Below are 17,555 nucleotides of genomic sequence, written 5' to 3'. Positions count from 1 at the left end.
TATATTCTGTACAGTTGTGTAGCATTGACACTGGTATTTTCATGTCTACAACACGACCTCTCACTTGCTGTGGTGTCACTGCAGTCCAAGCCTTAGTAACCAAGTGCACTGGGTGTCAACATTTTGGATCCTCTTCAAATCTACATCTTCTAAATGGAAATATTACTTTCTAGTGCTTGAGAAAGACACAGGACATTTTTCCAACTAAGGACATGCTACACACTATATTATCTTTCATTTCATAGATAATACTTCTATTTGTGTTCAGTAGCTCTTGCATTATTTCTATGGAGAATAATTTTACTCTCATTAAACAACTGGGAAGACAAATAAACAAATGAAGCACCTTCAAAAAGAAAGCCATGTTAGAGAGAGGGAAAATGAACTTCTCTGTTTTTAATTTAAATTTTTTTAGTTACATTTTGTTATCTCTGTATCCCAGCTGTATCCCGCTCCCTCATTCCCTCCCCAACCCCACACTCCCTCCCTGGTCTCCTCCCTGCCCCTTTCCAAGTCCACTGATAGGGGAGGACCTCCTCCCCTTTCATTTCACCCTGTTTTATCAGGTATCTTCAGGGCTGGCTGCAAAGTCCTCCTCTGTGGCCTAACAGGACTGCTTCTCCCCTGGGGGTTGGAGAGGTCAAAGAGACTGTCCTTGAGATCCTGTGAGAAATAGTCAGCCAGTAATCTGTGTGGGCCACTCATATCATATGATGTCTCTCTTCAGCTTCATCAATTTCTGAGGAAGATTAAATTTATAAATGCTGCTGGAGATGAAATAAGCTTTGATGAGAACAAGAATATTAGGGAAACATATGATATACAAAACTATATTGCATATAGTTTTCAAAATTCATTACTACTTAAAGTGGGAGAGTTTGTATTCAAGAGTGCACAAGATCAAAGCTTTTTAATCAATGAAGTTCTGATTGAATGGCCAAGCAACTTCAAACAGGTCTGGAAATTTTTCCGTATTTAATATGAAGGGAATTATTTGTAAAGAATTGTAAAAATTGATGGTGTAATAATTCTTTGAACTTTTAAAATAATTGTGAATTTTTACTTTCTTAACTCTATTGTGACAGTGATCTTGTGTGTGGGGGTTCATGCACACAAGCACATGTACTTCTGAAGTCCACAGTCAACTGTGGTTATCTTCTTCAATTGCTGTCCACCTTATTTTTATCGCTGAAACCCTTACTTTCTGATTTTGCTGAATTCAGTGGATAGCTTTACCTAGGTTCTCTCTCTGTCTTCATGATCATAAAGTTTGGATTACAAGCCTATTTTTCTGCACCCAACTTTTCTTCCATCCTTTCATCATGATCAAATTTATGTTTTCCTGCTAATGTGGCAAGCATGTTAAATACTAAAATATCTCTTTAGTTCTGTTTGATGACTTTAAATCAGAAATGAATCAATATATTAGAATTACATATATGTATATATACATACACATATAAATATACATACAAATGCACACATAATTCAGCTAATTCCTTAGCTAGAATTAGGTGAATTGAATTTGAATGTTTGTGTTCATTCATAATGCAGTGAATGAATAATTGAGAGCTCATGGTTATATAGAGGCATGTATGAGTGTTTTTATATGTAAACACACACATGCACACAAACTTATGTAAATTTTCACATATGTTAATTATTCAGGCTACCTGATACTCAAGCATGCTTCCATTCACACAACTCACACTCAAGTATATCAATAATTTTACAACGTTGTGAGCTAGCATAAATAATTAATAAGATATGGATTTGGACACAAGACATTCCTGTAAACAATGTACATGATCTGCTCAATATATGTGTCAGGAACTGAACTTATGTTTAAGTGCAAGAGCTGTATACACTCTTAACAGCTGATCCAGCTATCCAGAAACATACTCCTGTTAATATGTACATATTTGTTAGACAGAAACTGAATCCAAACCAAGGCAGAAAAGAGGTCTAAGATAGAAATATTTCCTGTCCTACAAAATTTCTAACATATAACAAACTAAAATTGCATTAGAATTTTATTAGTTATGTGATTAAGAATGCAACTGATGAAAGTCCAGTTTGATGATGTCACTAACGTTTGAAAAAGGCATAGAACAATCCCTAGCATTGGGAGTCAAGGGTAAAAAACACAGTAACGGATTATAATTCACCATTGCCAAAACCATTTTCATGAGAAAATTGAACTTCCTTTTGCAGCTGAATCAGAGTGCATTGGGTGTTACTACAAGATTGGAAATATAAAGGTAGAAACAAGTGTGCTTGGAGGCAAGTATGATTGGATTCTTGTCTTAAAATCCATCTGTTCCAAAAATCATACAATAAAATGAGTTCTGGCTTACTGCCTAACAAAACAGAATATGTTGATGTCCTACACATTTGACACAAGATAGGCAGTAGTGAGTCATAGTTTGTTCACCATAAAGGGATATTAAACATTTAGTATTGGAAAGTGTGGTAAGTTTAAATCTCCATTCTACAGTCCCACATTAAAACCTCAGAGTTCCTCGTAAATAAATACAATTTCCATAGGTTATGTGTATTTAGCCAAAATATTTAAACTGATGTTTGATATCATGATCAGTTTTTCTGTGTTGCCTTTAGACTCCTCAATCTGTATGTACACAGAGCTGTGGTCCAGGATTCTGGAAAGTTTTACAAGAAGAAAGACCTGTCTGCTGTTTTTCTTGTGTATTTTGTCCAGAGCAGCACATTTCCAACCAGACAGGTAGAAACAAAAAAAAAAAAAAACATTTTAACATTTTAATTTAGTTTTGTCATGGAATATCTTGTTTCCTCCATCTCTGTTGATTATAAGTTTTGCTGAGTTCAGTAGTCTGCTCTGGCATCTGTGGTCTCTTCGCTTCTGCATGACATCCCCCCAGGGCCTTCTGGGTTTCATAGGCTCTGTTGGAAAGCCTGCTGTGGTCCTAATAGGTCTGCCTTTATATGTCACTTGATCTTTTTCCTTTGTGCTTTTGATATATTTTGATATATATTTGATATATTTTTTCTTCATTGTGTAGATTTATTGTTTTGATTATTTTATGGCAAGAGAATTTTCTTTTCTGTTCTAGTCTATTTAGTGTACTTTAAGCCTCTTGTATGTTTAAGGTTATCTCTTTCTTAAGATTGGAGAAATTTTCTTCTATGATTTTTATTAAAAATATATTCTGCACATTGGAGCCTGGAATCATCTGTTTAGTCTATTCCTATTGTTCCTATTGTTTCACATTTTCATGGCATCCTTGAACTTCTCTGATTATATGTTTTCTTTGAGAGATAGATCAGTTTCTTCAATTGTATCTTCAATGCCTGAGATTCTCTCCTCCATTTCTTGTATTTTGTAGGTGATGCTTATCTCTGTGGTACTTGATCTCTTCTCTATGTATTCCATCTCCAGGGTTTTCTGTGTGTTTTCTTATTGATTCAAATTCCATTTCCAAGAATTGAATAATTTTAATAATTTCCTTCACCTGTTTAATTGTGGTTTCTTGTATATGATGGTCTCTGTTTGCCCTCTATTTCCCTCTATTTCTTTGAGACATTTTTTTCTTCTTTATATGTCTCTAATAACTGCATAAATGTAGATTTAATGTCCCTTTTCTGTGTTTCGGCTGTATTAGAATATCCATTGCTCTCAGGGGTGGGTTCTGGTGGAGCCAGGATGTCCCAGTTTTTGTTGATTGTGTTTCTCTGTTGGCCTTTAGCCATCTGGTTGTCTGTAGCCTTACCTGTTTCTTACTGGAAACTGCATCAAAGACTGGATCCTCCTGTCTTTGAAGTTTAGAGTAGTATTCAGGAAGATGTCAAATGTACAGTTGCTCAGGAATGGATACTGGCAGTTCAGATGACAGCATCTTGAAGGTCAGGGCACATGGCAGTGTATGGACACAAATATGTAGGGACTGGTGAATTGAAGGACAAGGGTGTGCATGCACTGGAACCATAAATTTTGGAGTTCAGGTACTGGTGGTCATCATTAGCAAGGTGCAGGTGCGTCAGGTTGTGTCTGTGGGATTCCTCAGAATAAAGGTGGGCTGCCGCTTACAAGCCTGCCCCAAACTGTGCTCGCTGTACTCAGATTCCTCTGAGCTCTGCTTTCTTGGATCTACCATCCCTGTAATTTTATTGTTCAAGTGGTGTCCACAGGGTAACCAGTAGAACAGTGGCTTGGTGGCTAAGATGCTCTCCCAGTAAACCTGAAGCTGCCCTACAGGGAGTAGGAGGGATCCAAAGTCTGGCTTCTAGAGCAAACAGTCCCTGGATATGGAGAGCCAAACTCACTGGAGTATATTAAGGGGCAGGTGACCCAAATTTTGCTACTCCTGATTCCGTGAGATGGCCACAGAGGGCCTGGATTAGATGGACTCCATTTCCTGGATGACATGTCCAGAACAAGAAGCAGCAAAGTTAATGCTCTGGATCTAGCACCTGTCCATACACTGGTTTCAGAGTCTCTGCATCTCTGCCCCTCAGATAAGGTGTACACTGGTCTCCACCATCTTGGATTCTCCTTGTTTTGATCTTTCATCCTTTTCTTTTTTGGCAGGAGCCTTTTGTAATTTTTTGAATTTATACTTGGGTCTATTTAGGTCTATTTAGGTTGATGAATTATTGTTGAATTCATCTTTGACTAATGGTTGCTTGGACAAATCTAAAACTTATCTATCTCATTACCTTTTTAAGCTGATTAGAATATAATATGTTTTAAAAATATTTCCTGAGAATATTATGAATTTCGTTGAATTCTGTAGTAATGTTTTTCTGTAATTTCCGATTCTGTTAATTTGAGTACTCTATTTTTTCCTTAATTTACTTGAGCTATAGGTCTGTCAATTTTCCTTATCTTCAGAAAGAGACAGCTCTTCCTTTGGTTACTTCTATGTATTGTGTTCTTTGTTTCTGTTTCACTCATTTCTATTACAAAGTTATTATTTCTTTTTATTATATTATTAATTAATTTGTGTACTATCACAGCATTTGCTCACTCCCCTCCTCTCAGACCCTCCCTCTCACCTCACCTCCCAACCCAATGTACCCTCCTCCCTTTCTTTCCAAAAAAAGAAGTCCCCCATGGATATCAACCAGCCTTGGCATATAAAGTTTCAATAAGAATAAGCACAACTTCTGTTATTGAGGCTACACAAGGCAGTCAAATTAGGTGACAAAAGAGTCAGAGAAAGCTTTGGTCTTGCTCTTAGGTGTCCCCAAAAAGACAAAGCTGCACAACTGTTATATATGGGCAGAAATCCTATATCTGTCCCATACATGCTTTACTGTTGGCAGTTTATTCTCTGTGAGCTTGTGCAAGGAGCCTTTCTGTGGGGCAATCCCGAGCATGGAAAGGAGAGGTTTTTGCCTACAGGGTGCTCCAGAGAGCAGATGAGGGGTCAATGATGAGAGGGAGTTAGTCAGCTGATGTGGTCAGTGGAATCTAGCAGCTGACTTATAATATTAAGACCTTTCTTTGGCTCTGACTTATTGTTGACAAGGCTCTTCTTGTTTATACAAGTTTCACAGTACAAACACAGATTAATTATACAAGTGGTACAGAATGGGTGTTTGACTTTTTTTCATTATCCAGGGATAAAAGTTCCGTTACAATTTAAAAAGTACACACAAAACATATTTGATTATCATTATTAATTAGCCCTATAACTCTACTTTAAAGAATCTAAAGAATGTCTCCTTCACAGAAAACACATTTAATATGTGAAAGCCTGCTTTTAGGCTGGTATTGTTTGCAGTATGAGTGCAGTCCAGAGAAACAAAAAAAAAAAAAAAAAAACATTTTAACTGGTCTTTTTATGCATAGCAAATACAAAGAAATATCTTTTTTACTATATGTATCATTATTTATGCTACAAACTAGAAAAAGTTTATTTAAGTCAATCTATGTTATTTACTAAGTTTTACTCCATCAGGAGTGTATCCTCTGTGACCTTCTATCTTTAAACTACATTTTCAGGGAGCTCTAAGCCTATAATAAAAGATCTTAAACCTATACATGAATCTCCAGGCCTCTCAGGGTATGCATATTGCCTTTGTTTACCCTGCACCAATATACTATTTAGGGGCACATACCCCAAGAAAACTCCTGAAATAATGGTCTCATCTCTCTATCTGCTTAACACTGCTTAACAATTTCCAGGGCATAAAGAAGATTTTCAAACAGTGGACAGATAAAGTTAAGTTTAGTATTTTCATAAAGCTCAGGTCTCATCAGGGCTGGCTGCATTGTCTTCCTCTATGACCTGGTAAGGCTGCTCCCTGTTAAGGGAAGGTGATCAAAGAGCCAGCCACTGAGTTTAATTCAGAGGCAGTCCCTGTTCCCCTTACAATGCAGCCAGCTCTGATGAGACCTGATAGGCTAGGGTTAGAGGAAAGAGGAGGAAGACCTCCCTATCTACAGACTTGGAGAGGGGTATGGGAGTATATGCGTGTGAGAAGGTGTGGAGGGCATGAGCAAGGGTGCTACAGCTAAGATACAAAGTGAATAAACTATAAATAATTAAAAATTCCTAATTAAAAAAAAGACTCAGACATATATATTTTTTTTATTTTTTTCTCAGACATATTTTTATGTAGAAAAAAAAGAACAGAAATTGAATCAAAGTGCAGAAAGTCCCCAGTAATTCAACAAACAATTAAAAAAAAAACCCAGAAGTTAGAGACAGAACAATTGTAACAATCTCAGCTTTGCTGGAATATCACTAAGCAACTATACTGGCTCATGACTCTCAACAATTTCAGTGAATATGGCTCTGTCATTCTCCCTTTGTGATTTAACATTTTTGTAGATTTATGTTATTTATGACATGCAGGTCATTTTTCAGTCTTCAGAATATTACTGGAAGAACAAGAGTGAAAATTAGAACAATTCCCAGAATTATTCTGGAATTAATAATGAAAGACAAGGAGTCCTGTCCTGAGTCAAAGGATGTCAAAGACTATAGAAATTTATTTGAAACTTCCACAGCTTAGATAGGTAATTATTGGTCTGAGATTATAGCTGGAGTTTGTTGATGCAAGGGCTGGATATTTACCACCAAATCAGAACTGTTTCATAGGTCATGGAGGTGAGACCTAACTTATTCCCATGTTACCTTAGAAAAATCATAAGAGTGGGATAACAAATATCCACTGAAAAAGTGAGTAACAAGAAAAATGAGAAGAATCCATGATGGTGGAAACAATGAAGTATATTTATACATTGATGTCAGCAGAATACAGTGTACACATACTTAGAAACTCATCGTGTAAAAAAAAAGATTTGAAGGCTCACTTGACAGTATTACTTTATCTGAATACAGGTAAAATAGATTTTACTGTCCTTGAGAAACAGTGATAAGCTGCTGAGAAGAAAGCTTATTTTTGATTAAACAAGATAAACAGTACAAATGTGAATTATAAAGATTTCATGTACTTGGCAGTAACAGGAAGCAGAATATACCCGAATACACACATCACTGGAAAGCACTTTAAATGTTCAACAAATAGATATTCATATAAGGTGAAATGTTGATCCAATTTCTCCATACAGACCAGCAGGAGTGCATCACTTGCCCAAGTCATGAGTACCCAAACCCTGAGAGAAACAACTGTCTGCCGAAGGCAGTGACCTTCCTTTCATTTGAGGATCCTCTGGGCATGGCGCTGGCATGCACAGCTATGTCCTTCTCTGTCAGCACAATTGCAGTTTGGGGAGTCTTTCTCAAACACCGAGAATCAGCCATTGTTAAGGCCAATAACAGGACTCTCAGCTACACCCTGCTCATCTCCATCCTCCTCTGCTTCCTCTGTTCCTTTCTCTTCATTGGACGCCCAAACACAACCTCCTGCATACTGCAACAAATAACATTTGCACTTGTGTTCACCTTGGCTATTTCCACCATTTTGGCAAAAACTATAACTGTAATTCTGGCCTTTAGGGTCATGAAACCAGGAAGAACAATGAGAACAGGCGTCTATAATGCTGTCATCCCCATCTGTGTCCTGATCCAATTTATTCTCTCTGGAGTCTGGCTGGGAACCTCACCTCCTTATACTGACACCGATGAACACTCTGTACATGCTCATGTCATCATTTTATGCAACAAGGGCTCAGTTACTGCTTTCTACTGTGTGCTGGCTTACTTAGGGACCCTGGCCTTAGGCAGCTTCACTGTGGCTTTCCTGGTAAGGAACCTGCCTGACACATTCAATGAGGCCAAGTTCCTGACATTCAGCATGCTGGTCTTCCTCAGTGTCTGGGTCATCTTCATCCCTGTCTACCAGAGCACCAAAGGCAAAGCTGTCGTGGCTGTGGAGGTCTTCTCCATATTGGCCTCTAGTGCAGGGCTGCTGGGGTGCATCTTCTTCCCTAAATGCTACATTATTCTCTTAAGACCTGATAAAAACTCTTTGAGATGTATTAAAAATAAAAAATGATCATTTTGATATATTAGTTTTCTTTTTACTAATAAAACCTATTATTATACTAAAATTAAATTATTTTAAGTAACTTTTAAGTAACTTTTTAAGTAACTTAAAGTAACTTTTTTAAGTAACTTAAAGTAATTTTTTTAAGTAACTTAAAGTAACTTTTAAGTAACTTTTTTCTTAAATGTATATTTAAACAAAATAAGAGCCCCTCACTTTGTAGAACAATCACAGACATTCTATTTTAGAATAGAAGCTGCTGCTGAATACACATTGTAGTAAGTTATGCATGTTTTTTTATTAATTTTTGGACAATATACATATTCAAAATGTAATTACATGATAGTAATTGAGATAAATAGTACATGAACAAATACTTGTTTTCTTTGTTATTTTGTGGAGTATACAGGGCTTTCGGTGATATCTGAGATTTTTCTATAGACGAGGCATGAAAATCAATTTCTGGAAAGGGGTCTGTGGTGTGTCTTTTTTTTTTTCCAGAGATGAGGACTGAACCCAGGGCCTTGTGCTTGCTAGGCAAGTGCTCTACCACTGAGCTAAATCCCCAAACCCTCCGTGGTGTGTCTTTTAAACAGGTTAAGCCATTCCCGAAATCAAAGTAGAGAATTTTCTAAACAGAAATTATAAATCTGCTGCCTGACTCTGCTCTCTTTTCTTTGACATACGTAAAAATGACTTGACATCCCACTCTACAAGTACTTGCTCAGTCACCTTCATTGCTATTCTGTCCACAATAGATAGGAAATGAAAACTCATAAATATGTTTATCATGATAAATATCATACATATAAATAGATGTAAGTAAAAAAAAAATAATTTAGGTAACCCATATCCATAAGACAAATATCTTTCATTCTCTACTCTGGGGCATCTAGCTCCAAATGTTGATTTGTGAGTATTGATCATGGAATAACTATAGAAACAAGAAGGCATGGTGGGTAAGCAATACAATGGCAGATACAATTGATCCGATTGGGATAAACCAAGGGAGGTACTCTAATTATGAAGGAGGATAAATATAAAAGAAGGAAGTGGGTGAAATAATAGTAAATTTTTGAAAGAGTTTTAAGCAATCATACTGTGAATTATCTACATAAAATCCCTATAATACATGTAAGTCCATTCATGAATATAAATATGTTGCAATCTAGATATTTTCAATAATGCACACAGATAAGTATAGTTCACCACTGACCAAATTTTATGCTACTGCCATCTAACCTGAAAACTACAGTCCATTTCCAGCCTGAAAAGATGTTTTTTGTTCGGTCTGAAATACCTGAAAATAACATGATACAGGAGGAAGTAGGAAAATGAAGAGGAGCCATGCTAACTCCTGAAAGTTTAATTTCCACCAAGTGTCAGATTCTTGGAGCATAACTTTATAGTTATTCTCAAGTGCCTGCTTTTTCAACAATACATAAGACATTGAAGACATGGCATGCATGCTTGTGGGTGCTCGTGTTTCCCTTAACATTCACCATAGTCCACCTAAAGAGGAATGTACACACCAATCCAGCCATACACCTTTCACTCTCCAATGGTAACTTGCCTACAAGATTTGCTGGTGTGCTTGTGGAACAAATTTCATGGAAGTGACCAATTAATATTTGGTTGAGTTTCAGGAGGCCCACTCCATGAAAAGGAACCTTGATCCAACATGGCTTGGGTGGCCAGGAGCCTGCATCTACACAGGCCAGGGACATCAGAGAAATGTAAATGCTATAGTTGCACTAAAGGAGCACAGCCATAATCACAGATCGATGCCTTACTCAGCCATCATAGAAAACTTCTTCCTGAAGCAGACGGGAACTAATACAGAGACCCACATCCAGTTGATTTGCAGACAGTGAGAGGCCTTGGACCATTCCACCCTAAATGAGATGTCTCCAGCAATTCCCTCCCCTAAGGGCTCAAGGAACTCTGTGCAGAGTGTAAGCACCAGAGGGGATGAAGGACACGAGGGTAACAAGGTCTTTTAAACACAGCAGGACCAACACACATATGAATGCACCCTCACCCACAAGCTAGGTTTCTATCACATTCCCCTGTTGTGGCTACCTTGCCATGCCACAGGGGAAGAGGATGCACTGAGTCCTGATGCGACTTGATATGGTGGACATAGGGTAGGGGTGATCCCCTTCTCTGAGGAGCCAGGTGATGGGTGATAGGGGAAACAGGGAGAGTAGGACCAGGAGGAGAGGAGGGAGGAGTCTACGACAGGGATGTAAAATGTATCAATAAAAATTTAAAAAATAAAATAATAATAAACGATGGGGCTGGAGAGATGTCACAGAGCTTAAGAGTGCAGGCTTCTCTTCCAAAGATCTGGAGTTCGATTTCCAGCACCCTCGTGGTGGCTCACAACCATCTATAGTGAGATCTGGCTCATTTTTTCTGGTATGCATTCAGAATACTCTACAAATAATAAATTTTCAAAGAAAATAAGAAATGTACCATGGATCACCAATAAAGTTCCCTTCCCTCCAAATAGAACACTCACTACCTCTTTAAATAATAATAATAATAATAATAATAATAAATTTTAAAGTTAGTTTTCTTCAAGGGGCCACAAACCAGACTAACTGGTTAGCCCCATGAGCAGCAACAGATGGCAACAGAAATAACTTAAGGGCATATTTGTGAGTTGTCAAGGCTACAATATATATTCAGTTCTTTTGCATGCATATGGCTTCTGGTTTCATGCTTTCATGGTATTTCTGTGTGAGCGAATATCTCTGCACCCACGTTTCCCTCATGAATTTTCTTTGCTCTTTTTATTAATAACATTAGACACCTCAGCGGTATTATTGATTTCTGGAAGATTGGAGCCTGACAATTTCCTCCTTATGAAATATGAAAGTGTGTGCCTGTGACATAAATCCACCTGCCCAAACTAATAATCTGGTCTGCCATTTAGGGTTTTCTGGTCATGGGTTTGGTGCATCTCTGTCCTTCTTTGCTATCACTGCTGTGGTTTTGGGTCAATTTGTGAAGTATTAAGCTTGTCCTGGCCATTGTCAAGGGCAATCCCAGAATTCTAAGCCATCTCTTGATTGTCTGCTGCTACTGCTTCCTCTACTATTTATTCTTCATTGGCCACCACAGCACAGTCATCTGTGTCGCCCAGCAAGCCTCTCTGAGGCTCTGTTCATGAGTCATTTGGGGTGTATATGTTTGAGAGAGAGAGAGAGAGAGAGAAAGGGAGACAAAGAGACAGAGACAGACAGTCAGAGACAGAGAGAGAATATTGCTATATGTGTGTGTGTGGACATTGCTATAATTCAGAAACACTGACATGTTTGCTGGTATCAGTCGCCTGTCTGTCCTCATTTGTGCTTGGATTCGACTTGTTCTCTGTGGAGTTTGGTGGGAAGGTCTCTCCCATGTTGACAGATTTGCACACCCTGAACCTGACTGCCCACCTCATCATGGGAATGAGCACTTCCACAGAGGAGTGGTGTTGACAGAATCTGACTGACTGAGCAGAACTGAAGTGATGTGGAGATGTTTGTGTGTCCAGAGCCTAATAACAATTTGTCTTGGGCCATCTTTAGTACCTATTAGTCATTCCTTGCTAGCCTCTTTGTTGGACCTAGTGTACTAGGACTAAGAATGCCTTTAGGATCATGATAACTAGAACACAAGCCTCTGCCAAGCCTGATGTTAAGAATTTCACCTGATGGCACTGGAGGCCCATAGCTGAGTTCTCTATGCTTTCCCATAACCCTTTATTCTAAGGTCTAACTAAAGAGCATTTATGGCTGTTCTGAAAGTATAAATCCTTCATGGGACTGCCTCTGTTGTGCCCAGTTTGTGAGACCACAAAAGATCACCAGGAGTCGAGCTGTTGCAGAACACATGAGGATCTTTTTATTACAAGCTATAGCTTTGGCCCACACCCTCAATGACTCAGCAGTTGAGAGTAGAGTACCTCGTGCTTAGGGTAGGTGGACTTGACTCCTTTCTTTTAGTGAGTGCCAACTCTCCTAGTCAAAACAGGCCTGGTCTCAGGAAGGCAGACACATACACAGAAATTATAAATCATTTTAAAGATTATAAAAAAAAGCCAGGTATGGCATCACAGACCTGTGACCATCAGTGGGGCAAGCAGAGGCAGGTGTCAATTTCAAATCATCCAGGTTTGCAAAGTGAGTCCAGGACACACAAGGTCACACAGAGAAACCCTGTCTCCAAAAACAAGGGTTTGTACCCCCTGCCAGCTCTTCACACTCACATGTCTGGACATGTCCTAAGTTACATAGTATGACTTCAACCGAGCTATAAGAACATCCTGCCAAGCATGGTGGCAGACTTTTAATCCCAGCACTGGAGAGGAAAAGGCAGGAGGATCTCTTTGACTTTGAGGCCAGCCTGGCCTTCACAGCAAGTCCAAGACAGCCAGGGCTACACAGAAAAACCCTGTCTAAAGAAGTCAATAATAATAATAATAATAATAATAATAATAATAATAATAATAATAAACCAAACATCAGAGCCACACCTGCTGGCAGTTTGCAGGGTTCCTTTCACAAGGAAGGCTCACAGTAGTTTATAGAAAAAAATAGTGGATGGAAGAAAGATTTAAATCTTCATTTTATTTCAATTTTTAAATCTCCATTACAAGAAATTCTTAATGGGTTGAAAATGAAAGAAGTCAAAGATGGCAGGAGAAACTACAGAAGACCCATGGCAAGGGCTAGGGGGAGACACAGGGTTCTATTTTTATTTTGTATAGAGAACATTTAAGATCCTTCTACTGAAGATGAATTGTGTGAAACACTTGAGGAAATGTTCTGCACGTCAAGGTCATATCATCACGGTTCTTCTCAGTTGCACATTGCTTCAAAGTGTGCTTTTCTAGTTGTGATTGCACATTTACTTTTTAAAAGACACATATGTTGTGTGTGTGTGTGTATGTGTGTGTGTCCATGGATGATAGAAGAGGATAGTGGATCCTTTAAAGTTGGAATTACAGTTGATTCGGGGTTGCCTGACATCGATACATTTTAATATCTTATTAAATGTGTGAGATACATTAAACATACCAAGTTTGGAATTCTTAAAAGGTGATAATCCTCGCAAACAGATAAATGAACCATCTGCTTCAGTATTCTCATTTTAGCGTCCCAAGCTTTGAACCCCAGCATTCAGAAGGCTGACACAGGAGGATCACAAGTCCAAGGCTGGCCTCCCCACCTCCCCATGAAAAGGTGCAATTTACTCACCCATTCAGTTAGCTCAGCTAAGGCAGCATACAGCCTCCCAGTGGTCATGAGTAAGAAACATCCTGAAAACACAATGATAAATTTCATTCACCACATGGTGACATAAACTGTTGAGATATACTCGACAGTATTCATTCAAACTTATGTGTGACCATAGTAAAGAATCATTAACACATTTGTTAATAATCTTTTCATTTTCTTCCTTGAAAAACAATGCCTCATTCTACAGATGTTCATAACACATTCATTTATATTTTAGAAAATTTAAGTAACATGAAGTAAAGAAAAGTGGGACGAGGGCTAGAGAGGTAGCTCAGATGTTAAGAGCATTGGCTGTTCTTGTAAAGGTCCTAAGTTTAATTCCCAGTAACCACATGGTGGCTCACAACCATCTATAGTAAGATCTCATGCCCTCGTATGGCTTGCAGTGGTACATGCAGGCAGAACACTGTAAAATAAATGAATAAATAAACCAATAAATCAATAAATTAGAAGAAAGAAGGAAAGAAAAGATCACGAACAAATTAGTACCTTAAATTCCTTCTTAATGTTCTTGGATGAGGCTGAAGTGGTGGCTCCGAGGTTAAGGGCACTACTCGCTATCCTTCCAAAGGTTATGAGTTCAATTTCCAGCAACCACATGGTATCTCACAACCATCTATACTGAGATCTAATGTGCAGGCAGAATGTTGTATAAATAATAAATAATTCTTTAAAAAGTTTTGGAAACATGATCCCCCTCCTGAGTGCTTACCCTGCAGGTTTGTTCCCCACACCTAGCTTTATCAGGCCACAGAGGAAGACAATGCAGCCAATCCTTATGAGTCCTTATAGACTAGGATCAAAGGGAATGGGAGGAGGATCTCCTTTATCAGTGGATTGGGGGAGGGGTACTGGTAGGGGAAGAGGGAGGGATGGTAGGATTGGGAGGGAACGTGGAAGGGAGAGAACTACAAGGGGGATATAAAGTGAATAAACTGTAATTAATAAAAATAAAAAATAAAAAAAAACATGTAGCCTTGTAAGATGTTACTTAACAGACATGAAGAGGGGGAGACAAGTAAACAGATCAACTGTGCTTACCCCATCTCAGAGAAATTGTATGAACAGTTCCTAAATATAAAAAGAGTAGGCAAGCTGGGTGTATTTTATCATGCCTTTAATTCCAACAACCCTCAGGAGGCAGAGGCAGGTATATCTCATAGAGCTGGATGGTAGCCTGGTCTATGCAATGAGTTCCAGAACAGTCAGGGGCACAAAATACTCTCCAAAAATTAATCAAACAAACAATAGATAGAAAGAACTGACAGCTCTTTGCTCCAGTTTCTACACAGAGCTATTCATTCCCTCTAGTTATGTACATATCTTCTAGAAACTTGAAGTGCCTCACTTTAAATTGTAACATTGATATGATCTTCCTAAAATGAAATCTATATTTAAACAGTTACAAATAACAGATGAAAGCATCATCAATGTAAATGTTGATCAAAAATAGGCAACATAGGGCATGAGATTTGGCTCAGCAGTGAAGCGGTTTTGCTGGTCTTGCAAATAACAAGTCCTGATTGCCAGTACTTACATCAATTTGGAAATCAGGAACCATAGGGAACTGGAATGAGTGGCAACAGAGCCACGCAGAATCCTGGGAATCAAACACCAGAGACAAGACTAAAAGGGGCAGATCTAACTTTATTATCCATTGTAACAGCCTGTAAATGACTGAAAGCCCAATCAGAACCTCCTATGCCATCCTCAAGTACCAGGAACAATCAACGCAGTTGGTTCAACTATGAGGAAAAATGGGAGTTGAGTGGAGAGGCAAGGTCATGTTAGGAGACAGATTGGGAAAGATTCTTCACCAACCCTTTATATGACAGAGGGCTAATATCCAGTATATATAAATAACTAAATAAGCTGAAAAGCAGCAAACCAAGTAATCCAATTAAAAAATGGGGAACAGAGCTAAACAGAGAATTCTCTGTAGAGGAATATCAAATGGCAGAGAAACACTTAAAAAATGTTCAACGTCATTAGCCATTAGGAAAATGCAAATCAAAATGACCCTGAGATTTCATCTTATACCTATCAGAATGTCAAAGATGAAAAACTAAAGTGACAACACATGCTGGAGAGGTTGTGGAGAAAGGGGAACCCTTCTCCACTGCTGGTGGGAATGTAAACTTGTACAATCACTCTGGAAATCAATCTGGCACTTTCTCAGACAACTAGAAATAGCGATTCCTCAAGATCCAGCTATACCACTCCTGGGCATATATCCAAAAGAGGCTCAAGTACACAAAAAGGACATTTGCTCAACCATGTTTGTAGCAGCTTTATTTGTAATAGCCAGAAGCTGAAAACATCCCAGATGCCCCTCAACTGAAGAATGGATGCAGAAATTGTGGTATTTCTACACAATGGAGTATTACTGTGCAATGAAAAATAAGGAAATCATGAAATTTGCAGGTAAATGGTGGGACTTGGAAAGGATCATCCTGAATGAGCTGTCCCAGAAGTAGAAAGACACACCTGGTATATATTCACTCGTATATACTTATAACATAGGATAAATCTACTAAAATCTGTACATCTAAAGAAACTAATTAAGAGAGAGGATCCTGACTAAAATGCTCAATCCCCATCCTGAAAGGCAAAGAGGATGGACGTCAGAAGAAGAAAACATGAAACAACCTAGAAACCTGCCACAGAGAGCCTCTGAAAGGCTCTGCCCTGCAGACTATCAAAGCAGATGCTGAGACTTATAGCCAACTGTTGGGAAGAGTGCATGGAATCTTATGTAAGAAGTGGGAAATAGCAAGACCTGGAGAGGACAGGAACTCCACAAGGAGAGCAACAGAACCAGAAAATTTGAACACAGGGGTCTCCCCAGAGACTCATACTCCAAGTACCAGACATGGAGATAACCTAGAACCACTGCACAGATGTAGCCCAGGGCAGTTTAGTGTCCAAGTGGGTTACACAGTAATGGGAAGAGGGACTGCCTCTGACATAATCTGATTGGCCTGCACTTTGATCACCTCCCCATGAGGGGGAAAAATCCTTACCAGGCCACAGAAGTTGACAATGCAGCCACTCCTGATGTGATCTGATAGACTAAGATCAGAAGGAAGGAGAGGAGGACCTCCCCTATCAGTGGACTTGGGGAGGGGTATGGGTGAAGAAGGAGGGAGGGTGGGACGGGGAGGGGAGGAGGGAGGGACTTATGGGAGGATACAAAGTGAATAAAGTGTAATTAATTAAATAAAATTTAATTAAAAAAATTCAGGCTTGGCATGAACACTCACTTTCTGTGTTTTTACCCATTCTGATTGAATAAAATTCTCATGGGATCTTTAGGAAGATGTGCTGCTATTCAGATGAATTAATTCCTGATTATCTAATTCCTGATTTGATTCAAACAAATTTAGAAGTTAACTTGCTTAGAACTTCTAAAACAATTTTACAGTTTTATGGCTGCAATAAATACTTCTGTGGTTCCCCGTAAGCCTCACTAAGAGAAGGGCTTGAGATAGATTGTGGCTTCAGATAATCTCAGTCTAGGAATAGCTCCATTCACTCTTGTATACAGTTAAAATATAGGCAAGTTTACTCTTCCAAAAATGCAAATTATAATGGGGCAACCAAGAAATGACTAAATTAAATACAAAACTTGACGTCAATATATACAAATTGTTTCACTGTAATTCCTTATGCCTTGTCAGCTTATGGCATAAAATACTGTCCAAGATACTTTGTATCTTGGAATGAAAGACAGATAAAATTTTGGTCCTGATCTCACTACAAACTAAGAGATAGCTGGAGAATGTGTAGTCAGGTCAGTCCTAATTGAGCAGACATATATCTTCT

The 17,555-nt window shown here is 38.6% G+C and overlaps 1 protein-coding gene across 1 annotated transcript in view; it reads left to right on the top strand.

The window, feature by feature from the left end:
• The window catches only part of LOC110541608 (vomeronasal type-2 receptor 26-like), a gene marked incomplete at its 3' end in the record, with an annotated part of 38,222 nt that extends 29,789 nt beyond the window's left edge, over positions 1-8,433 (top strand). The window contains exons 6-8 of the mRNA XM_060376052.1: positions 728-955; positions 2,620-2,743; positions 7,562-8,433. Of these exons, the coding sequence (XP_060232035.1) occupies positions 728-955; positions 2,620-2,743; positions 7,562-8,433 (1,224 nt within the window). The remainder of the gene's footprint in view (positions 1-727; positions 956-2,619; positions 2,744-7,561) is intronic.
• Between the last annotated feature and the right edge of the window lie 9,122 nt (positions 8,434-17,555).

Source organism: Meriones unguiculatus (assembly GCF_030254825.1).
Source record: "Meriones unguiculatus strain TT.TT164.6M chromosome 13 unlocalized genomic scaffold, Bangor_MerUng_6.1 Chr13_unordered_Scaffold_28, whole genome shotgun sequence".
In the NCBI taxonomy this organism is placed as follows: Eukaryota; Metazoa; Chordata; class Mammalia; order Rodentia; family Muridae; genus Meriones; species Meriones unguiculatus.
Note: the sequence above shows the minus strand (reverse complement) of the source record. Positions and strands in the feature narration are given on the sequence as shown.